This window comes from Castanea sativa, chromosome 7 (assembly GCF_040712315.1).
Source record: "Castanea sativa cultivar Marrone di Chiusa Pesio chromosome 7, ASM4071231v1".
Taxonomy (NCBI): domain Eukaryota; kingdom Viridiplantae; phylum Streptophyta; class Magnoliopsida; order Fagales; family Fagaceae; genus Castanea; species Castanea sativa.
Genome location: NC_134019.1, coordinates 47,081,847 through 47,106,929, shown reverse-complemented (window position 1 = coordinate 47,106,929; position 25,083 = coordinate 47,081,847). Strand labels below are relative to the sequence as shown.

At 36.0% G+C, this 25,083-nt stretch overlaps 1 protein-coding gene across 3 annotated transcripts; it reads left to right on the top strand.

Annotated features, from left to right (window-relative positions):
• Positions 1-12,421: 12,421 nt before the first annotated feature.
• LOC142643068 (monosaccharide-sensing protein 2-like) lies at positions 12,422-25,083 on the top strand. Of its 3 annotated transcripts, XM_075817605.1 has the most exons (7): positions 12,913-13,081; positions 13,198-13,244; positions 13,348-13,475; positions 13,749-14,315; positions 16,454-17,388; positions 22,367-22,554; positions 24,454-25,083. In XM_075817605.1, the coding sequence occupies exons 3-7, from the start codon at positions 13,397-13,399 to the stop codon at positions 24,896-24,898; spliced, it is 2,214 nt and encodes a 737-aa protein (XP_075673720.1). In that variant the 5' UTR covers positions 12,913-13,081; positions 13,198-13,244; positions 13,348-13,396; the 3' UTR covers positions 24,899-25,083. The 3 variants fall into 3 exon arrangements, with proteins under 3 accessions (XP_075673721.1, XP_075673719.1, XP_075673720.1); XM_075817606.1 differs by lacking the exons at positions 12,913-13,081; positions 13,198-13,244 and adding an exon at positions 12,422-12,728; XM_075817604.1 differs by lacking the exon at positions 13,198-13,244 and having other exon boundaries at positions 12,877-13,081.

The window sequence follows — 25,083 nt, the reverse complement described above, 5'->3', positions numbered from 1 at the left end:
AACATGATAGCTAGCTAGAATTTAAACACTTTTGCAACCAAAAAAAAAAAAAATACAAACATACAAACAAAAAATTGCTATATATTGCTGTTTTGCCACAACAAAAACTTAATTATAAAAATATATACATGTGAGCGTATAGGAGATAAAAGGGATGTAGAGAGAGCAGGAAACCTACAAAATATGGCAGTCCAACAAGTCTGTAAAGTTAACCATGGAGTATTTCTGAATCGAATGAACCGATAGACGAAAACCATCATTCCCATCATCATCATCAGCATCATCATCATCATCATCCTCAAAGTCGGACGGATAGCGGCGGGGTAAGAATGCAGAAAGGTGAAGCACAAGACAATAAAGATAATTATTATATTTGTTTATAGAGCGCAACAGAAGGCAGAATTTTTGACCGGATAAGTGGAGAAAACCACAACCCGTGGTAACGAAACGTTCAGTCGGCCCTAAAAAAGTGCGAGTGTTGATAATTTCATGAGAACACCGCTTACTATCAGAATTAAATCCGAAGATGGTGCATTCTCTGCCCTCCCTGTCTAGGATTGAAGCCCAGTAGTAGTTAGAATTGCCTACAACTGCAGCTCTTCCTTGTTCAATACTCGTGTTAACCAAAGACCACTTACCCATCTCAGATGCCTTTCTCCAAGAAGTAGACACAATATTGTAGCTATAGTAATCAGCTTCCCCAGAGCGTTTCATGTTACCTACCATAATCTCGTTTTTGCACTCCAAACCAGCAAAAACAATTGCATCGGTTTCGCTATAAGAAGGTGGATTTGGTAGGCATTCCCAGCTTCCCAATATGGGATCATAAACTTCCATCCACCCATGGGACTTATCTACGGGATTCAAAGAAAAGAAACCGCCAAAGACATAGAGCTTACCATTTACAACAATGGTCTGAGGGCATAATCTACGATATTTCATGGGTGTAACAGTCTGCCAACCATGCTCAGGACACGTAAGGTCGAGGGTCCACACTTCCCTACTGGGTATGTAATTCATGAAAGCCACAGGGTCACTCTCGAGATTGTAGTTTTCGGCAACGTCGTCAAGGCAGCAATCTTCAATATCCAGTTTGCCACCAACAGCATATAAAACGGTGCCTATCATGCACGGCGAAGTATCTACAGGCGAAAGCTCCCTTGATGGATGGATAAATAGGATCGATCTTCTTCGGGTTGAAGATGGGTTCATCCTCTTTCTTCAATCCCTTAACAAGGCTGTCAAACGAAGGAGGAGGTCCTGGACAAAAGTATGAAAGAGGAGGAACCGCTTCAGGGTCTGGAACCTTAATCTTATAACACTCCACTTCATTGAACTTGTGTTGAGTACAGACACAGATCTCGAATTCATTTTCTTCATCATCATCTGATTCTGATTCTATACTCCTCCTCAACCTCCACCTCCACCTCCATAGGATCCTCCATTACGAAAGCTTCTTTTTTTTCCTTGAGCGAGAGAGATAGAGAGAGAAAGAGAAAGAGAAAGAGAATGGGTTAGGGTTAGGAATTGGTAAATTGGGTACTGCTTTGAAACTAAAAACTTATTATTGAAAATACTATAAATAAAGATAAAATTTAGTTGAAATAATACAATGAACTCATGAATAATACCAAAAAATACAATGGAGCCCATGAATAATAGCAAAAATAAGTTAAATAGTGAAATAATTTTTATTTTTCATTGATATCTAAACAGAGGCCTAGTGTTCGTTTGGCAAAAATTAATTTTGCCAACTTATTTTACTATTCAGCTTATTTTTGTTATTATTCATGAGCCTCACTGCACTTTTTGGTACTATTCATAGATCCTACTGTATTACTTCAGTTAATTGTTACCTTTATCTGTAGTACTTTCGACAAAATAAGCAAATCTCAAACAGCTAATATCAACATCCACAAAATCAAAATTAATCTCAAAATTGTTATTCAATTGACGATGCTTTACTCTTTAAATTGAAAGTTTATATTTACTTATATATTTTGGGAAAGAAACAATAAATCCAAAAAAAAATAAAAATACACTTTTTTTTTTTTTTATAAAGAAAATCAACACTACATAGTTTTTCATTAAAATACATAAAAATGAGAAATTACATGGCTTTTTTTTTGTTACAATCTAAGAGTATTCACAATGATGGTTGTAAAAATTTTAGCTTTAAGGAACTCAGAAATTTACTTTATTTATTTTTACCAACTCACTTTACAATACACCCAAACACCTAACATCAATGATTCTATTTTTTTAACACTTCTTTTAAATATGCTATTTTTCTTTATTATTTTTTATTCTCACAATGATAGTTGTAAAAATTTTCACCTTAAGGAACTAAAAAATGTTACTTTATTTATTTTACCATCCCACTTTACAATACACCTAAGCACCTAACATCAATGATTCTATTGTTTTGACAATTCTTTTAAATATTCTATCTTTATTCTTTCTTTATTATTTTTTATTCTCCCTTTCTCTCTACATCTTTCACTTCTCTAAAGTCTAAACCAAGATCAACCACTCAGTCACTGCTAAAACCATAACCACCACCAAAACCTCCACATCTGCCACTAACAACCCCCACATCACAACCCAACCACAACCACCAACAATTACACAACCCAAAAAAAATCCATCACTACCAAATACACACTACCACCTCAAGATCGACTCACAAACAAGTCGCAACCATAGCAAGATCCACCAAACCCATAGCCTAGCCATTGTGACCACAACCTAACCCCACCATTGTGACCAAAACCCATCAAGAAAAACCCAACAACCTAAAACTGTAAACCGACCGGCGACCCACCACAACAACCCAACAACAAACCACCAACCCAACCATTGCCATTGTATTATCTGAGAGAGAGAGAGAGAGAGAGAGAGAGAGAGAGAGAGAGAGAGAGAGAGAGAGAGAGAGAGAGAGAGAGAGAGAGGTTTTTAATTAAAAAATGGGAAGGAATAATAGAATATTATTTTTCAATTATAACTTTGAGCTATAATGGACTGTCATAAATGACAGTTTACTGTAGCTCAATTGCTAAGAAATTTAGCAATAGCACAATCATTGTAAACTCTATTTTCGTTATATGGATTGTTAAAAATAGTGAATAATCATCTTACCACTAAAACTCGTCAATCATACAATATCTGTATGCGATTCATAAAAGTCGTGTTCGGTAAAGTGTAGTTCTTGCACAATAAAAAAAAAATGTTTGGTTTTCATAATTGGGTAATTCTTTTCTCTTTTACTTACCCATGTGTGTTATGTCATGATATGTCTTAAAGAAAAATATGCAAAGAATATGTGAAGCAAAAAGAATCAAAATGTTTTTAAATATAATTGCAAGCGTGTATCTAGGAGATGTGAGAGTTATATGATATACCTCAAAGGTGATAGTCCCTATCAAACAGTTATGATTGTGTGTGGATATATTTGATTCTCTTATATCATTACTCTACATATAATGAGACAATTATGTTTTCTTGCAAAAGTTTCACACACAACACACATACTCTTTGCTACTCTTGATACTATTGTACAGGGATAATGTGATCTAGCCATTTAAAGTTACTCTTGTACTAGTGTGAGTATATTCTTTAAAAAAAAATTGTGATTTTGCTTTAAAAAGTTTTTTTTGGAGTTTTGAGTTTTGCATTGTTCTTTCACATGTTTAAACTCTTCTTAATCTTGGTTGGTTCATGGTGTTGATTTTTTCATGTTTGCATACACTACATGCTTTTACTTGAAAAATTCATGTTTTATGCATCTCAATACCATCTCGATACATCGAGCTGTTTCTCGATACCACCTCAATCCATTGAGCCTGATTTCTCTTCTTTCTGTTTGCTCAATATTAGTGTCAATCTATCGAAGTCTTCCTCGACAAATCCCTCAATACCTCCTGATAGATCGAACTCCTCTTGCATCCATTTTATATTTTTTTTCATGTTTTCCATTTTTTTATTCTCTTTGTGTACATAGCATCTTATTTTTCATGTAGGTCTATGGTTCTATGTTCTCCTTGTTCCCTCTATGCTAGTTTTCTATCTATCTCCAGTCAAGTTTTTTGGCTTTCTATGCCATTTGACAATCATGTCAAAAAGGGGGAGAAATTTGATATTTGAATGTTATTCCTCAGGAGGAGTAATAAATTTAGGGGGAGAACTTCATGTTAAAGAGAAGAAATATTTTTATGTAACTAACTTAGGGGGAGAGTTAGTTTGATACACTTTGATATTGATATCCTCTGAGATGTGTATCTTTGTGCTTCGTTCACATGCTATGATTGAGATATTCTTGTTGTTTATTCTGATAGTATTGTGAATAATAGTTTTCTTGAGTTTATTTATTTTACTTGTCAATTTTTTCCATGTGATACCTTGATGCTTCTTGTTTAGTGCCTTTCAAGAAAGACAAGTCAAAGCCAAGTCAAGATTTTGAGCATTCTTCTTGCAGCATCTTCCAAGGTTCAGGTATTTTAGATTTGGGTATTTTTTGTGTGTGTGTAATCTAGAGTATAATGTATTCTAGGACATTCAATGCTCTCTTGTGGTTTTGTCACGGATTGCCAATGAGGGAGATTGTTAGGTTCATATTTTTATGTAATTGACATATCCTATGACAAAACACACTTTACTTGTATTTGGGTAAATTCGAGTAGGTTCAAGATTGTCAGTAGTAAATTTGTGAACTTGTGTCATTCATATGTAATGCCTAACATACCCATAATTAGTAACACAAAGCAAAATTATCAAGGACTATTTGCATATCAATTTATTATGCCTGAGTAGACAGGTGGAAAGTAAAAACACTTTAAACAAGAAGTGAAAAGTAAAAGGAAAAACAATGACAATAACTCCAAAAAAGAAAATTGGTCTTAACAATCACCAGTGTGAATGGAAAACCACCAGAAAGTGGTGGTCCTCCAATTTTTCATGAGGCTTTTTATTATATATTAATTTGAGATTTAAAGGCAAGGGATAAGAAGGCAATCATCTCCCCTTGAAATCAATTGGAAGGAGCACATGTAGGTGCTAATTCTCAAGTGAGGAGTATACAAAACACTTATTTTTTGTGAATGACCTAGAACACTAATGAACAAGTTGCAAGATAGCATCTCCATTTTTCCCTTACTTGGATTGCGTAAGATAACCATACTAAAACTCTATTCCTATTTCTTCCAAATTGAAAATCTATTATCAGTGGTCATCAAAGGTTAGGAATTGAATTACTGTGTTCAGAACTAAAAGGAACCTTCCTAAGAATAAAATAAATTGAAAATTCCTAGAAAGAAAACTTTTTTTTCACGAATTTTCAAACAGTCTCACTAAAAACTGATAAAGCACAATAGATCAAACACAAACTTCAAGTTTTAGAAATATTTTTTGAACTTGAATCTAATCATACTTTTCATCCAATTTTATATTTTTTTGAAAAAAAATTAATTTGAAATATAAATCATTTTCATTATCTTTAAAAGTCAAAAACAAAAAATAGTAAAACCCAGGTGAAATATTCTTGACTTGGAGACCAAAAACATCCTAAAGATTAGATAGGAACCAGTTTAAAATGAAAACAAAAGATGGGGCTCACCATATCTTCAAGGTCTATATTACTTGAATGAAATTTAAAAATGCTATACCACAAAATGACCACAAAATTTTTATTTTTTAACGAAATAGAAACAGAGCATGCTAATTGCAAGTGTACATGTTTTATAGTGGGGTTCACTATCTCAAACACCTAGCATGCATGCCCACTAAAACATTGCAACTTAAATAACACAAAGTTATAAACTTTATAGTGTGTGTGAATAAATAACACAGTTTGATCAACAACAAAAAAACACAGTAATACATACAAGTTGGACTAAAAGAAACACAAGTTAAATGGAAGATATTTGACCCAAAAAAGCACCTATTAAATTTAAGATTTTATTTTCAATAGTTTACAAACCCATCAAGGGTTTGCAAAAATAAGAAAGAAGAATATAAATTACTTATGAAACCACAAATGATATTTGATATTTACAATTATAGTAATAAAAGTAACATGTTATAAGGTGCCTCAATAAAGTAAAGTGAATTCAAAGTGAATGAAAAGCAGAAAGAGAAAAAAAAAGACATGTGAACAAAGAGAGATCCTTTTGTTGGAAAGGTTCAAAGGATTTCTCCAAGAACCCAGAAGAAGAAGATGATGAATTAAATCAGACAAATATAAACCATATTGTGCCACTTAGCAAACAACATATCAAGGGAAGAGTAAAAATCAAACCTAAAAAATTAAATTAAAATGATTAAGTAAAAGAAAAAGTATCTAACCATTCTTCAAGACTTGACGAAGGTCATTTAGGTGTAGGATTTGATCTTTCTAGGGTTTTCTAGTGACTTCAATCAATAAATAGGAAAATGATTAAAAATCTAAATCACGATTTGAATACCAAACACAAAACTCAAGGAGGCAAAGTCATGAATGTTTGAGAGAGACGGCTAGAGGGAAGAACCTGTTAATTAGAGATCTCTCTCAAGTGCTTGACAAAAGAATAACTCGTATGTTTTTTTTTTTTTTGGGCTTTATAGAAAACTTAGATGACTAGTAGCAGATTTCATATTAAAATTAAATAAACAGACCAGATTAAAACAAGTGAAATCTATAACTAAGATTTAAGTGGGTACCGTACCTCCCAAAAAATATGAGGTACCGTAGAATGACCCTTAAAACTCACGTGTATTTGTTAATTTGAACGCCAACAAAGTAATAAAATGTAAGAAATAATATAGATGCAGTTATAATTTCATCCTAATAAGACCAATAGATAAAAGGAAGGTAAATGAAAATTGGCAAAATATAAAGGGAAAAAATTATTTAACTTGGAGTTGCTGTAAAAGGAAATAACACATTAAGAGAGGGTTTGGATAGCACTTATTTTTTCTGCGTTTACTTTTTTGTGTTTTGCTTTTTTTTTTTTTTTTTTTCTTCGTTTGCTGCTGTGGTGGGGGACAAATGCACTGTGCGTGTACTGTGCGCGCACTGTTCATGTACTTTTTAGCAATTTTTTATTAAAAATGGGTCTCGCAACACTATTCACACATTTAAAAATTATTTTGCTACAGTATTTTCAGTTTTCAGTTTTCAGTTTTCAACAATAAGTTCTATCCAAACGGACCCTGAGTGTGTATTTGGTATGACTAAGTGGCTAGGTGCATTTTTGTAAGTTGGAAATTTTTTTTTTTCTTAGTTTACTTCTGAAGACAAGTCTACTCTATATAAAAGTATTCATCTAAAAAAAATAGAAGTGTCTACTCTAAATTATGTACTATAAATAAGTAAAAAACTAACACTTATATCTCTCTCTTTATTTTATTTTTGGCTCGCCTAGATTATAACTTATATATGGTCAGTGAGTATCAACTGTATCAAGTAATCACTGACCGAATCTGAAATCTAATTTTACGTTTTCTATTCATCATTGTTTCATGTTTCATTTCCTAAACTGCCAGCTAATAAATTATGGCTTATTTATTGGTTTTGATTTTGGCTCTTTCATCAGCAGCATGCAGCTGCTGCCACTTCATATAATATATTTTGGTCAGATACCCCACCTCTTAAAGCTGCACTTTTTTAGTTATATGCTCATTATCATCACAGTTTAAGTGTAATGATTACGAGCAGTGTCATCACCACACTTATTTTCTTTTCAAATATTTTATTTATCATTTTATTGGGATTTCTTTATTTTTATTTTATTTTCTCATATTCATAATTTATGGAAAGAGGTTGAAAGAAAAAAAGCAAAGCATGACTGTCTTCCTTGTCTTCCTTCCCAAAACAAAAGGTCAAATTAAGTAAAACGTTCGGACTTGATTGAGATGACTGAAGAACAAAAATAAATTTCTTCCTGATTTTTCTCATATTCAGTTAGTGTTTCCATATTATTAGAATCTAATAGTAATATGCCATGACAAAAAAGAAAAAATCCGTTTCAGTTATTACTTATTTGTCACCGTTCAAAATTTTCAAATGTGTTTTAAAAGGAAAATTATTAAGTATTGTCGGAATACTATAAATGTGTACTTCCTCCTTTTACATAAATTGTGGGTCCTATCATAAATTTAATTAGTGGGATCTACCATTTTATGTGAAAAGGGAGTTCATATTTATAGTACTCTGGAAGTACACAATAATTTTCCGTTTTAAATAAGCAAAGAATTAGAAAATTGGGTTAATTAATTCTCTGCAGACTCCCCTTCTTCTTCTTTGTTATTTAATTATTTATTTATTTTATAAAGTAAATTAAAATTTGGGAGGAATATGTTAAAGCCTTACAAGCATGAATCCCAAATGGTAAAAAAAGAGGAAGGCTGAATTATGGATGTTTTTGTTGGAAATACTAAGAGATGTTAGGTAAGATACAAAAATTTTGATAAACTCATCTTAAAATACCTCAAATTTATCCAAAATCCACTTGTTTATTTGACCTTGAGTTAGATTGAGTTAAATTATATAGGATCAACTTAAAATAAATATTTAAAATACTATTTAACTAAATTTAAGTGTAGATATAAACTTTCACATAATTTAAACAATATTCATAATATAATTTAAATATAATAAAACACTATAACTATGCAACTAATATTTATTAGGTAAAAAACCACTTAATAAAAAAAACTGAAGTTCAACTTAACATGTAAATCTTCCTCAAAAAAAAAAAACATTTGAATTGTTTTATATGACATAGTTTAACTTAAAAGCATTCAAATAAATATTTAAAAACCAAAACACTACCTAAGTTGTTTAGAGGCTGTTTGGATCATCAATTTCCATAACTTATAACTCTATTTCCATAACTCATAACTCAAAATTAGTGAGACCCATAGCGAGAAGTCCATTTGGGAGCAAATAACTCAGTTTCCATAACTCGGTTTTCATCACTCAATTCTCTGATTTTTGAGTTATGAGTTATGGAAACTGAAAACACATTTTGGCTGTTTTCAGTTTCCATAACTCACAACTCAATGGCATTTCCGTAAATAAACACACATGGGACCTACTCAGCCGCACCTTTTGACCAATTGACCTTTTTTTTTTTTTTTTCACTGGGTTCGGTCTTCAATTCTGGGTTTTTTATTTCTCACCAGGTTTGGGTCATCTGGGTAATGAAAAAAAAAATACACCATGACAGGTATGGGACCCACAAATAGTGTGAAAAATATTGAGTGATGAGAAGTGAGTGATGGTGCCAAACGGATGTAGTATTTTAAAGTGATGAGTGATAAGTAATGAGTGATGAGTATTGAGTGACCAAAAAAAGCCATCCAAACAACCCCTTAACAACTCATCATCACCTTCCTTATTAGATTTAAAGTAGGTGTGCACAGAGCATACCATAAGTTTATTTACCAGCTATAGATGAGAGACCATAAATAATGGTAAAGAAAACCTTCTTTTCTAGGGATGACAATGAAGCATGATGGGGAGGGTAGTGCCATATTATGAGTGTCACATTTTTACATCCACCAAACCCTACCTTATCTTGCCTCATTTATGGGGATGGCAATAGGGCAGGGCCAAAGGATGGTTTTATCTTGCTCCATCCCCGTCCCGCCCCGCGTGACGAAGAAAATTTTCTTACTCCATCTCTGTCCCTTGGGGTCCCATGAAGCCCCACCTCACCCCATAGAACTTTATTTTTTGTTGATTTGCCTACAACTACTACAATTTTTTTTAATAAAACCTGTTTCATTAATAAAATATATTTGAAATTACAAATAAATTTATCCCATCAAATCAAACTAATTTTTAGAAAAAATTGAATAATATTATTCAAGTGTTTAATAAGACAAACAAAAAATTTCATAATACAAAATCAATGATTCAATAGTATATAAATTTGTTTTTAATAAAGACAAAAGAAAACATTAAAATTAGTACCTTATTTCCAACTTTGCTAGAGAGGGAAAAAGAGGCAGAGAACCATGTTAGATGGAATAAACTAAGCTGAAAATATGTTTGTTTAAATAGTAGGGTTTTAGGATATGAAAAATTTACAATTTAACCATTAACAATGTGGAGCAAGGTGGGAATAAAAAGTCTAAACCCATCCCCACCCCGCCTCGTGGTGCGGAACTAAAATCGCACTCCATCCTCGCTCCACCACTTTTGCAGGGTGGGAAAAACTCAAGCGGCGCGAAGCAAGGAGGGCCGGGTCAAGCGAGATAGGGCAAAATTGCCATATCTACATTTATGCTCCACATGGTCTCGCCTTGCCTCATATATATATATTAGGCTTGTCCAGACCCAACAGGAACCCGACCAAACTGCCTAACGTCGACCCCATTTCAGCCTAAACCGAAGGTCTAATCAATCGGCAGTGGGTCTTTGTTTCAAGAATTGACATCAGCGGGTCAAGTGGCGAGTTTCGTTCTCTAAAACCCAAGCCACTCGAACTCGACTGGAGTTATATACGAAGTCCGGCCAAATCTGGTGGGATTTAGCCAAATCAGGGCAAATCATAGCATATTTCAGCAAAAATTTGCACATTCTAGTGAAAATTTTGCAGATTTCCTCTAAGTCTTGCAAAATTTGATGACGATTTCCAGTTTCCAGCGAACTTTAGAACCAACCAAATAGACCCGAGCTCCACCCGAACCAAAAAACCTATTCGACCGATTGACACTAGCGATTGGTTTCAAGTCCCTCTGCCCTCCGCCCTCCACCCTCCGCCTGTAGGTCGGGTCTGCGCTGGGTCTAAAACAAACCTAGCCTGACTCATGGATAGCTCTAATATTGATGGTATTTCCATCATTTAACTGCATATTAATTTGAGGCTTGGATGTTTAATGTGAAATTCAAACCTTGATATAGGGCCAATTCGGTAAGCTTAAGGCTTAAGGAGAAAATTTTAAGTGAAGTGTTATCTTATATTAAATATAATTGAAATAATTTTTATATAAATTTACACTCTCTTTTTTTAATGCTAAATTATTAATTAAAGTTTTGAATTCAAAATTTTGCTAAGATCTCATTTTTAATTGATAATATGCCTATTCCCCTTAAGATTTCTTGACAATTAATTTTAGGTAGGAGAATAAGTTTGGGGGTCACACATAAAAATAATAGTTTGATGTTGATTACTTATCAAGAAATGTTCTTAGAAAGAGGGACAGTATATGTGGTTGGATGAGGACTAGTTGCAAGAGTAATTTTTTGAAAGGGAAAGGGAGAAGAGGCATTTGATGGGAATATTGAAAATTTTTATTATTTTAAAAAGAAATAAAGTAATGAAAGCTTTTATTCATTTATAAGTGAGATAGAGAAAATAAAATTGTATATGTGCCTCTTCAATTTTTAACCAGGCACTGAAACTTCTAAAAAAAAGATAGTATGTGATATATTTTATTTAAAATTATTAAATAAATATAATAATTGCAATACTAATATAGGACCAAAATTATGAGGCCTTAAATTATATGGGGCCGAATAGAAAATTGCCTCAATTGGCAAAGGATGGAGCCGACCTTGCCCTGACATGTTAAATATTTAAACCCAAACTTACCCCCCATATAATCCCAAACCCTTAGTCGTATAGTTTGGTTTGCTTAAAAAATAAGATGAGTAAAGTATTTTTTTTAACAAGACTTTAAGAAAATAAGAAAAGCTAAGGGGAAAGCCAAACCAAGGCTGTTTTGAAAACTCACTAAACCAACCAATTATCATCTCTAAATCTCAAAACCTGTGACAATTCTACATGGGCGTGTAGCATGCATGCGTGCGCGTTGCCTAGGCCATGACAGCCCACCCACACAACCAAGGTCGTGACACGCCCCGTAAGTGGGCAACTCTAATTAATTAATCACATTTTTACTCTCAACTAGGCAGCATCTCCTAGTATTTCTAACAAAAACACCTAAGTTGTTACTAAAAATAAATAAAAAAGGTAATTAAGACAATTATAGACTTATAATATCATAATGTTATTATAATATCTTCTCTACTAGTTTAGTTTATTTTTGACTTATTTGGTTCAAGTATAACGGTTTAAGCTACATTTCTTCTAGTCTAGACATTGTTATGCTTTTGTCAAACAAACAAATGTTTTTAAATTGCAAACTCCCATCTTTTTCTTAGGCATAAAATTCTCACAAGTTCGTTGAATCTTGTAAAAGAGAAGGAAAAAAGAGTTGAAACACAAAGAAAAGTGAGACAAACTCCGAGAATCCTTATACGGTTGTAAAAGTTATTTGTAACCCAAGAAGTAGACTGGTTTTGTTTTATGACTTTTAAGTATTTTTAGTACATACAACACAACTTGTTCTTCTCACTACTTGGGTTTTTATTATTATTTATTATGGTAGCTTTTTTTGTCCTTTTGGTGATCAATACCTCCATAGAACACAATAGAACACCGAAACAGCTCACACAAAAAAGATCTTTGTGCTGCGCAAGTGTGCCTGCCAATTCACAAAAACAACAGCTCACACAAATACATAAAGTGTTTTGTAAACACAAATATACTCTGTCCTTTTTTGGCTTTTTTAATAATTTAGGTTGTTACAACTTACAAAGCATTACAAGTCATTAGTCCAGAGCAGAAGATTCCGCCATCTATTCAGGAACTATTTTGGCCTGCTCCCTCAAAAACCCCATTACTGCCTCTACCCTCTTCTCCATTATTGCATCTCTTTACCAATCTTAACAAAAATACAAGGTAAAGGTGCAAACTTTTTTTTTTTTTCAATTTTGTGTATTGTTGTTTTTTTGTTGAAGCATAATAATAGAGCGTGAGAAAGGAATAGAGAGTGACGTATAACTGAAAAAAACGATGAGGTTACGTGCTGGGCAAAGAGAGAGCCATAAGGGGCAGGTGTCTTTGTTTTAAAAGCCTTGTCACTGTTTCACTTGGCCTTTTCTCTCTGGCGAATAAAATTACCACCTTTTTCCGGTTTCTGTGAAAAAAATCTCATATTTTCTAGACCCTTTAGAGTGTAGACCAGGCTTTTGATGCCAAGTGATTGCATAGGGCCCTGGCTTTTTCTAAATCCTATCATACCTCTCTGAAAGGTGATATGGCCAAAGCCACTGGTTTTGTATTCGTGTTGGATTTTGATGACGGGGTTTAATTTGTTTCTTCTGTCTCACTCTTTTTTTTTTTTTTTTTTTTGATTGCTTTATTATAGTGATTGGTATTGAATCAGTGATTCATTGGATTCCCTGCACCGTACAGGTGTTCACGCATAATAGATCAGTTTGTTGTTGAATTTGTTGGACTGGGTTAACATGATTAGCTTTTTATTGTTTGATCTGTGATCTGGGTTTTCATCTTTCAGGTTTGTTCATAATTGAGTTAGAGGAGTTGCTATCAAATTTCTATTAAAAATGAGTGGAGCTGTGCTTGTGGCTGTTGCTGCTGCTGTTGGAAACTTACTGCAAGGATGGGATAATGCTACTATCGCAGGTAATATACTGTTTCAGATACGTTTTAAAGGCTTGAAGTACTTTTCTGTTGTCTTTTTAATGATTAAAAGTCAGATTCTTTAGATGGACAAGTTGCAGTTTTGTGATTCAGAGATTTATATGATTTGGATTTGTTTTCTGTACTAATAATTGAATCTGGGTAATCCATATCTTTCCTTGATATGACCGAAGTTTCAACCTTTTCTTTGTGAAAGCATATAAGATTTGGTTATTAAATCTCATTCTTGAAAGGATTTTTCTGTTTTTGATGTAGGGGCTGTTTTGTACATAAAGAGGGAATTCAAATTAGAGAGTGAACCCACTGTAGAAGGGCTAATCGTGGCCATGTCACTTATTGGAGCCACTTTGATTACAACATGTTCTGGAGCCATAGCAGACTGGCTAGGCCGCCGTCCTTTGCTGATAATCTCATCTGTCCTTTATTTTATTAGTGGTCTTGTATTGTTGTGGTCTCCCAATGTTTATGTGCTATTGTTTGCTAGACTTTTAGATGGATTTGGAATTGGTTTGTCTGTTACTCTCGTTCCTGTTTATATATCTGAGACAGCGCCACCTGAAATAAGGGGATTACTGAATACTTTACCTCAGTTCGCTGGTTCTGGGGGAATGTTTATGTCATATTGCATGGTGTTTGGGATGTCATTGATGCAATCACCTAGCTGGAGGTTGATGCTGGGGGTTCTTTCTGTTCCTTCTCTTCTTTACTTTGTACTGACAGTATTCTTCTTGCCTGAGTCTCCGCGGTGGCTTGTTAGTAAAGGGCGTATGCTTGAGGCCAAGCAGGTTTTGCAGAGGTTGCGTGGCAGAGAAGATGTCTCTGGTTAGTTGCTCTATGCTGTTTTCATGTACATTATTGGTTGTCGCCCTTGACTCACAAACTTGATTTTCTTTCATGGAACTCTGCTGTTCATGTGGGAATTTTTGTTTATAGATGCTTAGTTATGGGTTTTTAGATTTTACTTTGAGAATGAACTTGAATAATTCATTTAGAATGTCAAAATTTGAACTGTTATGGAATATAAAAATAAGGTGAGAATGGAAGAGATAAATGCAGTTTTGGTCACTAAGACCTATGTCCTTGACACCAAAAACCAAAGGGCTTGGTCACTAAGACCAATGTCCTTGACACCAAAAACCAAAGGGCTACATCTGTCATTCACTTACATTTATAGTTTGAAATTTGATTTCTATAAATATAGTAAATTGATGCTCCAATTCTTTGATTTACTCCAACCAATCAATTCCTTGTTTTCATCTTCAACTTGGAAAGTGTTATACTTTTCTAACACTCCCCCTCAAGATGTGTATTAATCTTTGATGAAATGCACAACTTGTAGAAATTGAATCCAAAGCTTAAAACTTTGTCTACCAAAACCTTTTGGGTTTCAAGAAAATAAGCCAATAAGGGAATACTTTTTATGAACCAATTTTAGTGCCTCAAGGGAACATAAAAATAATGCTATTAAATTGGCAACCCCTCAATGAGAAATCCACTAGAAATCCTCCTATGAAGATGTCATTATAATATTGATGTGACAAATATCCTTTGCCATTATGGTAATAGGAATGAGAATTGCATAGGTAAAATTACCAATATGCATGAAGAAACGGTAATATTTCCTGTTAAAACTAGGATGAAAAGAAAGGGGGTAGATGATAAAAGACGATTAACAATATTTTTATATTAGAAATCACCAACAAGAAGAAAATAATGTGAATGAAGAGATTCAAGCAAGGTCCAGTTGACCTGCTTTGATACCTCGTCAACATTTGAAATATTATGGAATGTAAATAGAAGATGAGAAAGAGGGAAAAATGGAAGAGATTAACATGGTTCGATCACTAAGACCTAAGTCCGTAACACCAAAAGCCAAAGGACTACATCTTTCATTCACTTGATTGATCACACATTACAATATATAATGAGATTTACTGAATTTGAAAATAGGTCAACTACCAATTTATTACATGTATATTTTGATTTTGAATTTCCTTATGAATATAATTGCTTGGTCCAATCCCTTGATTTACTCCAACTAATCATCCTTGATTTCATCTTCAATATGTGGAAAGTGTCATACTTTTCCAATACAGGACATCTAAAGTTCTTAGGTGTTATTGAGCGATATAATTGTTGCTTGATGTCTGTATAAATTCTTTGCTTAGTTTTCACAATAAAGTCAGTGCTGAAGCTACCCTGTCCTTGTTGATATATTTAACTTATTTTACATTTTTTTTTTAATTTTTTAATTTTTTAATTTTTTTTTTTGCATTTTGAAGGCTGAATATGAATAAGAAATATCTGGCTTTTTGAGAGAGAGAGAAGTGAGGCTTTAGCATTCACTCACATGTATGTATGCAAGTACTTGTATAAAGTGAGGCTTCATTTTGGTCTATCACAAGGCCTCTATTTTATAAAATACTGTGTGAGAAGTGTTGGAGTTTGAATTCCCAATGTTTACTTTCTCAAGTCCCTCCGATGCTTTCTTCAAAGCATCATATCAGTGCATAACATTATATATTGCGTTTGTTGGTATATTTGTGCCTTTAAGATGTGTGGAATAGAATGTTTATGCCATAAATTACAGCATATTAGATTGCCTCCATAGGCCTTCAAGAAAAAGGATAAAAAGAACCATATTTGTTTGGATTTACAACGACTTGGCCATTTAAATTCAAGAACAATAATTATTTATCTTTCTTCTCTTAAAAAAACAAATCAAGAACAATAATTGAATTTTTATTGGTGGTCTTGTTCCTTTTTTGGGCACGTGATTTCTGTTTCCTAACTTTGCTCCTTTGTAGTACTGCTTGATTTACATCTCTGGTAATGTTTCAGATTATTATTTTGCTTTTATAACAGTGTGGAAAACTTAATCAGTACCTGCCATTTGCTTCATTATATTGACTATCTGATAACTAAGATTTGTATAATGTGTATCCTCTTCAAATGAACAGGTGAGATGGCTTTACTAGTAGAGGGTCTTGGAGTTGGGGCTGAAACATCTATCGAGGAGTACATTATTGGCCCAGACAATGAGATTATGGATGATGACCAGGATCTATCTGGTGAAAAAGATCAAATTAAGTTATATGGCCCTGAAGAGGGTCTCTCCTGGATTGCCAGACCTGTTAGAAGACAGAGTACTGTTGGCCTTGTGTCTCGGCATGGAAGCATGGCAAGTCGAAGTGGTCTTGTAGATCCTCTTGTAACCCTCTTTGGCAGTGTCCATGAGAAGCTCCCTGAAACAGGAAGCATGCGAAGCATGCTTTTTCCACACTTTGGCAGCATGTTCAGCGTGGGAGGAGGAAATCAACCAAGACAGGAAGAGTGGGATGAAGAGAGTCTTGCCAGAGATGGTGAGGAGTATGTATCTGATGCTGCTGCTGGTGATTCTGATGACAATTTGCAGAGTCCATTGATCTCACGTCAGACAACAAGCCTAGAAAAGGAGTTGGGTCCACCTCCCCATGGCAGCCTTACAAGCATAAGGCATGGCAGTACTACACAAGAACCCGTCAGTAGCATGGGGATTGGTGGCGGTTGGCAGCTGGCATGGAAATGGTCTGAGAGAGAAGGCAAAGATGGCAAGAAGGAAGGAGGGTTTAAAAGAATTTATTTGCACCAGGAGGGTGTACCTGGATCTGTGCGTGGGTCTCTAGTTTCTATTCCTGGTGTTGATGCCACGCCAGATGGTGAGGTCATCCAGGCTGCTGCTTTGGTAAGTCAACCTGCTCTTTATTCTTCAGATCTTATGAATCAGCAAACAGTTGGACCAGCTATGGTACACCCGTCCGAAGTTGCTGCAAAAGGGCCAAGTTGGGTGGATCTTTTTGAACCAGGAGTGAAACATGCATTGGCTGTTGGGGTGGGACTTCAAATACTTCAGCAGGTAAAAAAATAGTATCTACTGGAGAACTTATAGTTTCCTTTTGTTTGAACTTTAAACGATGTATGTCTATTGGTCTTTCTAGTTAACGGCATGCAGCATGGTAAAACATCTCCTGCTATGCTCTCCTGCGCAAATCTTTATTTTTGTTTTCTAGGTAGCAGCTGGTTTTTTTTTTTTTTTTTATAAGTAAGAATGATATATATACGAAGGTTACTCTATGCCTGAAAAACACATAACAACCCAGAAATACAAGAAAAAGAAAACAAAGAGAAACAAGAGAGAAAACCAAACAACAAAGAAATTACAATAGGAGAAGGGAACAAAGAAAAGAGGGGAGGGAATCACTAGACGTGAGTCCCCACGCCCGAGACCAATCAAATAGAGTTCCACAAAAAGAAGCAAGCAACTGATCACTAGAGCTATCCAAGTCCTCAAAAGTCCTCCAGTTCCGCTCCTTCCAAATACACCAAAGGATGCACAACGGGACTAAATTCTATATCTGAGACGAATGCTTCCCCAGCCAATTCCACCATCCAAAAAGCAAGTCTGGAATCGAACTAGGCATAACCCAAGCCAAGCCAAAAGTTATAAAAACAAAGCTCCATAACCGATAGGCCACCTCACAATGAAGAAGAAGGTGATCTACCGTCTCTCCACAATGACGGCACATAATGCACCAATCCACAAAAACCAATCTCCTCAATCTCAGATTGTCTACCGTTAGGATCTTATTCCAAGCTACACACCAAACAAAAAAAGAAACTCGCCTAGGGGCCTTTACTCTCCAAATAGCTTTCCAAGGAAAGATAGTTGAATGAGAGTTTCTTAATTTGTTATAGTACGACCGGATGTCAAAAGCCCCATTAGGCTTCAATTTCCAACTCATCCGGTCTCCAACATCCATAGGAGGGATTATAGCACCCAACATACGAAGAAACCGCAGCCCTTCATCCATCTCCCAATCATTAAAAAATCTACTAAACCGAACATTCCAAAATCTTCTATCCTCCGCCCCCTGCTTATGCAAAGAAGCTTCAACAGAAGCCTCCTTATCAATGGCAATGCCATACAGCTTAGGAAAAGCCAATTGAAAAGGTTGATCCCCATACCACCCATCCTGCCAAAACCTCACCCTATTCCCCAACCCAACCACAAATTGACAATTTTTGCTGAAATCCTCCCAACCCATGCGGATGCTTCTCCACGAACCACACCCATGAGCTCCCCTACCCAACTTTGAGGTCCATCCCCATGCGGATGCTTCTCCACAAACCACACCCATGAGCTCCCCTACCCAGCTTTGAGTAACATCTGGGAAATGATCCTCCCAATCAAGAGTGACCAAAGCTCTATCAATCCTAGACATCATTGGTTGATCAGAACCATTGGACCAAGTAAAGCTACCTCCTTCCAAAGGCAAATCAACCAAGTTGAGATCCTCAACAAATTCAGAAAATTTTTCCATAGCCGTGGACAAACGAGTCTCTCCCCTACGCTCGCTAGGAAAGCGAACTATATTAAAGTCCCCAAAGCAGCATCACAGAATCCTCCAACACTGCTGAACTCCCACTAGCTCATCCCACATGAGACCCCTCTCAACATTCTCATTTGGGCCATAAACGCCAGAGCAAGCCCAAATAAACCCATCCCCCACCCCTTTCCACTTTACCGACACTGAGAATAAACCAACCATAATCTCCACCTTATCCAAAACCCTTTTGTCCCACATAAGCAAAATACCACCAGCAGTCCGATCAGCCTCCAAGACAGCCCAGTCCACATATGGGCAGCCCCACAAACTACAAACCAGCTGTCTATTCATACTAGCTATCTTTGTCTCTTGTAAACAGACAACGTCACACTTCCAATCCCGCAACAAGTTCTTCACCACAAGACGTTTCCGAGGGTCATTTAAACCTCTAACATTCCACGAAATCATTTTTATCTTCATAAAAACTAAAATATCCCCAACTACAAACACCATCACGAGACCACACTCTATCTTCTGTCATAATTCACCGAAGAAAACAAGTTTTGCAGCTCTTTGCAACCCTTATTTTTGGGCTTAGCCACCTTATTGCTGCCCATTACTTTCCTGTGTAACACATTGGCTGCCTCCATCTCTGATTCAAGCCTTTGTAAGAGAGCAATGCACAATTTCTCATGTCGAGTCATAGATAACCCAACCAATTTACTAAAGTCAGGAATTCTGTGCTTCACCCACCCAGAAATATCTATGTTAGTTTCAATACTAAAAACCTCATCAACCTCCTCCAACTCTGCCAAGGTTGTTGAACCACTCGGATCAAAGATTTGCAGAGGAAAGGCAACCTCACCCACAACAGCTGCTTCCTCCACAATCATAACCTCCCCAGGAAGGCAAATTTCCTTACTATAAAAAGAATTAACCTCCTGACCCACTACTCCCAAGCCCCTTGGTCCAGCTCGCACCAACTCCAGAAAGAGGTCAGGGAGAAAAGGTCCTAACGACCGTGGCACAAAATTGAGATTCACTGACCTCTTACCTTCAGAAAACAACCCCCTCGAGTGCGAAGTGGAACCGAAAAAGTAATTCCGGCCACAGCTCAGCCTGAAAACCATCGCCGGAGGGGACTCGGCACACTCCGCCACCCCTACCGGTGGCGCGCGACACCGATGAGGCGAACCCACCAGATCCCCGGTGCGCCGCGTCGCCGGTAACGGCAAAGCAGGGCTCGTCGGAGACTCTTGAGACACCGAAAGGCACAGGCCACCCTTATCGGCCTGAGCCCGTACCTTCGGAGACCACACACGACCTCCGGCCACCTGCGACGGCGTCTCAAAACACGTCGGCCTCACCCCTAGACATTCCCCAGTCTTCTCGTGATTATCGGCTAAGGGTTAGGGCTCAACCCACTTATCGGAACACTCCCCAGGCTCAAAGGATAATGGGCTTGTGAGCTGTGGGCCTAAACAATTCTCACTAACTGTCATTTGGGCTACCATCTTGTTTGGGCCCAAACCCAGACCCAACTTACCCTGAGGCAACTCCTTACCAGCCCGTGAAACCCATCTGTCTTCTGATCTCTCCCTTTCTTCCTATCCCAGGAAACCCGCCTCCTCTCCATCGCATCAACCTCCACGATAAGACCTCTCCCTGTCCAGCATGGTCTCCTTACATCACTCCTTTTCCTATTGTCATAGGCTTTTGCATTCAAACTGAAACTTGGGAAGTGTATCCTACTTTCTGCCACTGACTTCTCATTAATGCACTTCTCCCTCCTATCACCTCCTCCCACCACCATCTTATCAGACTTACCTACCAGAAAAACTCCCACCTTAGCACCTGTGAAATTCCGGTTTCCCTCCATCTTCTCCCCTCCTAAATGCATCTTCATCCCCTTGGCAATGGAACCTACCTGCTTTGGCTGCTTTCTATCCTCTACTCTTCCATGAATGCCTTGCACAGCTTCAGCAAAAGTTCTAGGTTGTTGATTCTCCAGATATTGCCTATGCACCTGAGGAATAAGAGTTGGAAGACCTGTTCCACCCACTGCATATTGGGAGGGGTACAACACCTTTCTTAGTTCAAGGCCAAAAGCCCTCCAACCATATCTCTCTTTGCCTTCAGGGATAATGATCGACCTCCTACACCCGCCAACTTTTAGTTCAGTCAGAAGTAAAAACTGACCAAAGGAGTTGGTGCTACGCTGGAGAGTATAAGCAGTGTCACCGTCCCTGAATGTAAAGAACTGTTGAGAGCTTGTCCCAACAACAGTGTGTTCAATATTCTTCATCAGCCATAGTGCTGCATTCTTACCCATGAAGACTGATCTCATAGAATATTTGCCCCTCTCATAAATCTGTAACAAGAAATAACGCCCCCCTTCCTCTACAACTAATTGAAAAAACTTGGATTTGACAATGAAATTGTGAAAACCCCCCTTAAATCTATCTTACTGAAGTACTCCAAAGAAAAAAATTTGAAAGAAAAAAGCAACTAGCAGGATCAGAAATGTTATTTAACAGAATAAAGCTTTTTTTTAAGTGGGTTTTCAAGGACTACATCAATAAGGAAAATAATTCTAAAACAAAACATAATCCCACATAATCTTCAGTTAGGATAAATAAATTAATAAATGAATAATAGCACCTGGTTTTTAGGTTTTTGGGGACATTGAACAGGCTAGGTAGAATTTATTCTTCTACAAGCTGCTGAAAGACTAATTAACTAATAAAATATGTGTTTGGATGCATTGCGTTGCATGCATAACATCTACTGTATAAGAATTAGGAGTCATTACATGCAAAACTCATGAATGTTGACAAAGTACTCATTATCTATCCACAAAAATAAATAATAAATAAAAATAAAACTCTCATGAATGTTGATGAATCTGAACTTGGCATTATTTTGGTTCTGTGACTCATCTGGAGTTGGAGAAGAATATAGCAGGAAAGTCTGAATGCTAGTCACAAGAAGCAGAAGTGTATTTTTGGTTACTGTCCAAGATTGTGTGGGAATAATTCAGGGAAGGGTCGACTATCTTACTACCAAAAAAAAAAAACCTTAGTCTCAAATGCAATAAATTAAATTTTATGTGCAACTGGCTTATAATCATTGTATTTGAAGCCTTCTTGATAAAATAGAAAGAATCAAATAGGAAATTGGGTTCTTCTCTTTTCTTCCTGATTAATTTTAAAATTGCTATTTTTTGTTGCAACATATTACCAAAACAAAAATTTTCATGATTTAAAAAGAAAAATATATATTTTATCTCTCCAAAAAATTGGAGACGGTAAGGTTGCCTGCCAATCACCTCTTTTATACCTCACAAAAGTGGGAGTTTTGTGCACTAGGTACAACCATTTTTTTACCCATAATTTTTAGGATTTTGTGGTATACTGACCTTGTTACTGGAGAAAACCATTGCCTAAATGTTACTTTCTGTTTCATTTTTGTCTGACCTGCTGCATATATTTTTTCTTATATGTGCAGTTCTCCGGCATAAATGGGGTTCTGTACTACACACCTCAAATTCTCGACCAGGCTGGTGTTGGAGTTCTTCTTTCAAACTTGGGCCTTAGTTCGTCTTCTGCATCTCTGCTTATTAGTGCGATGACAACTTTGTTGATGCTTCCTGCTATAGCTGTTGCAATGAGGCTCATGGATGTCTCTGGCAGGAGGTACTTTATTCCTCTTTTTGTCCATATTCTTTAGTAACTTTTTTGAAAAGTATATTGTTTAGTAACTTTGTTGAGAGGACAACAATGTCTGTTGCCATATGATAATATATATTTTTTTCAGAAGGTAAAAGCCTAAATTTTTATTCTTTGTACCCAGTTGTATAATTGTAGGTCTTGGTTGAAATTCATAAAATGTTGCTTAGGTGGTTTTGTTGATTACTTGCGCCTTTTTGAGTTATAACTGTCAATGAAACATGTCAACTAAATTCATGGCACTTTCTGGTTTTTCCAAAGGAGAGGTCTAGGTTTCAAATCCCCCCTTCCTTATCGTTGTAAACTTGGTAATTATCAAATTATAATAAATAGAAAACTAGATCTCCATCAGTCCTATCCATATTGGGATATGATCAGATTGATGCGTGGGTCTGTGTCAGGTTTGGGTTAGATGGCTCTTATAATTTGTTGCTGCACATAAAAAAAAAGGTATCTGTACCATTGAATCACAGATATATGTTCATAATTAATGGGCTTCTCTCTTGATCTATCTAACCCCTTAATGAAAAAGCAATTGGTCATTCATCATTGACTTCTAGGAGGATTGACCCTATTTAGGCTGCGTACGAGGTGGGTCACCCCATTAAAAGGTCTTCCAACAGCTGTCCCCATTTTAATTTGCATCAGTTATGAGAAAACCCAAAGACAATCCATCTCTATTTTAACCATCATGGCTACTTATCAAAAAAAACCCAAGGACATTTTCTTTTCCACTCAAATGCATGTCTTATATATCTCCCTCCATAATGTTTAATTTGTCCATCATTTCAATTTAGGATGTCCAAACATATTGCCTGCTATGAAAAGTTAATAGACACAATTTACATAACTTTCTTAACCTACCTTTATTTGAAAAGTCAATACTCCCATCGTTTTATTATAGCTTAAATTAAGAAGATAATTTTTGGACATTAATAATATATATATATATATATATATATATATATATATATATATATATATATATATATAAATTTTAAAGATAAAAATGACCTTCCATTAAAGGTTGGATTTTCTATGGTGAACAAACAAAATGGGACAGTAATTAGCTTCCCGAGTATGGTGATCCTCAGGAAACTTGCACATATATGTAGATTTGTGTCATGTTTCCTAGTCACAAAATATTTTGTGAATTTCAGCTACAACTTGAAAAAAAACTAGAACTTAGTTTTAATCTTTTTCATTTTTCACCATTGCACAGTTGGTTAATATTTTATTCTAACTATCGTGTTTAAGTAATACTGATGGTAAGAGGCATGAGTGGATGGTTCTCTTTTTGAAGTGCTTGAATGATCCATTTGGATCAGTATATAGCCTGGACAGTCATTTAGTGACAGAATCGTTTCTAGAGACTAGCCAAGAAGGCTTGGGACTTTGAGAGAACAATTATTGCCTTTTTCTTTTCCTGCTGATTTCCTGTTGAACTTTGCTTAGAGTCTTGTAATGTTTTATGTGCAGCTGGAGTCACAATGAGTGTTAATTTTGTGTCTTTTTTTTTTTTTTTTTTCCTTGGGAATAAATGCTTCACATGTACTGGAATCTGCAAAATTTTGCTTGAACGAAGAAGTTTTCCTGCTGTATGTGATGATGAGTAACATTAGGACTTCCAAAGTCCTTGACATTCATTTCATTGTAAGGATGTCTACAAAGATGTTCGCATGAATGGATGATAAGAAAGATGCCACTAAATGCAAATATGTCATGTCATATAAAATCAATATCTTACCTCTGCTAATTTGAGTTTGTTAGTTTGATGTGAACTTGTGTACATTTTCCCTTAATTGCTTTGTTCTTTCATGTTTTGGTTCATCTCATGGTTTGTTTTTCGTTTTTTCCCCATTGCAGGACTTTGTTGCTTACCACAATCCCTATCTTGATAGTATCTCTTGTCATCCTAGTCCTTGGAAGTCTTGTGGATATGGGCAGTGTTGTGAACGCATCAATCTCAACCCTTAGTGTTATTCTCTACTTCTGCTTCTTTGTCATGGGGTTTGGGCCAATCCCCAACATTCTCTGTGCAGAGATCTTCCCTACCCGAGTTCGTGGCCTCTGCATTGCCATATGTGCCCTCACATTTTGGATAGGTGACATCATTGTCACCTACACACTCCCAGTGATGCTCAAATCCATTGGCCTTGCTGGTGTTTTTGGTTTGTATGCGGTTGTGTGCCTCATATCATGGGTGTTTGTTTTCTTGAAAGTCCCTGAAACCAAGGGTATGCCACTTGAAGTAATTACCGAGTTCTTCTCAGTTGGTGCTAAGCAGGCTGCAGACACCAAGAACAATTAACTTGGTTGCCATGATGTATTGAAAATTTTGACTAGTGTTTGTCTTTCTGCTTTCATTTGGGTCAGTTTTTTTTTATCATATACTTTTTGGGGTATGGGAAGCTTGATTTCTGTAGGATAAAAAAAAAGGTATCATATTTTTCTTGTAAACATTAGTTTATGGCTGAAATGAATGACTTTATAGTA

Bases quoted from the DNA above. Each gene is read 5' to 3' on its own strand.
- LOC142643068 (XM_075817606.1), top strand. From the start codon at position 13,397: ATGAGTGGAGCTGTGCTTGTGGCTGTTGCTGCTGCTGTTGGAAACTTA. The intron at 13,476-13,748 runs GTAATATACTGT...TTTTTGATGTAG, and splicing joins GGATAATGCTACTATCGCAG to GGGCTGTTTTGTACATAAAG. The intron at 14,316-16,453 runs GTTAGTTGCTCT...TCAAATGAACAG, and splicing joins TGGCAGAGAAGATGTCTCTG to GTGAGATGGCTTTACTAGTA.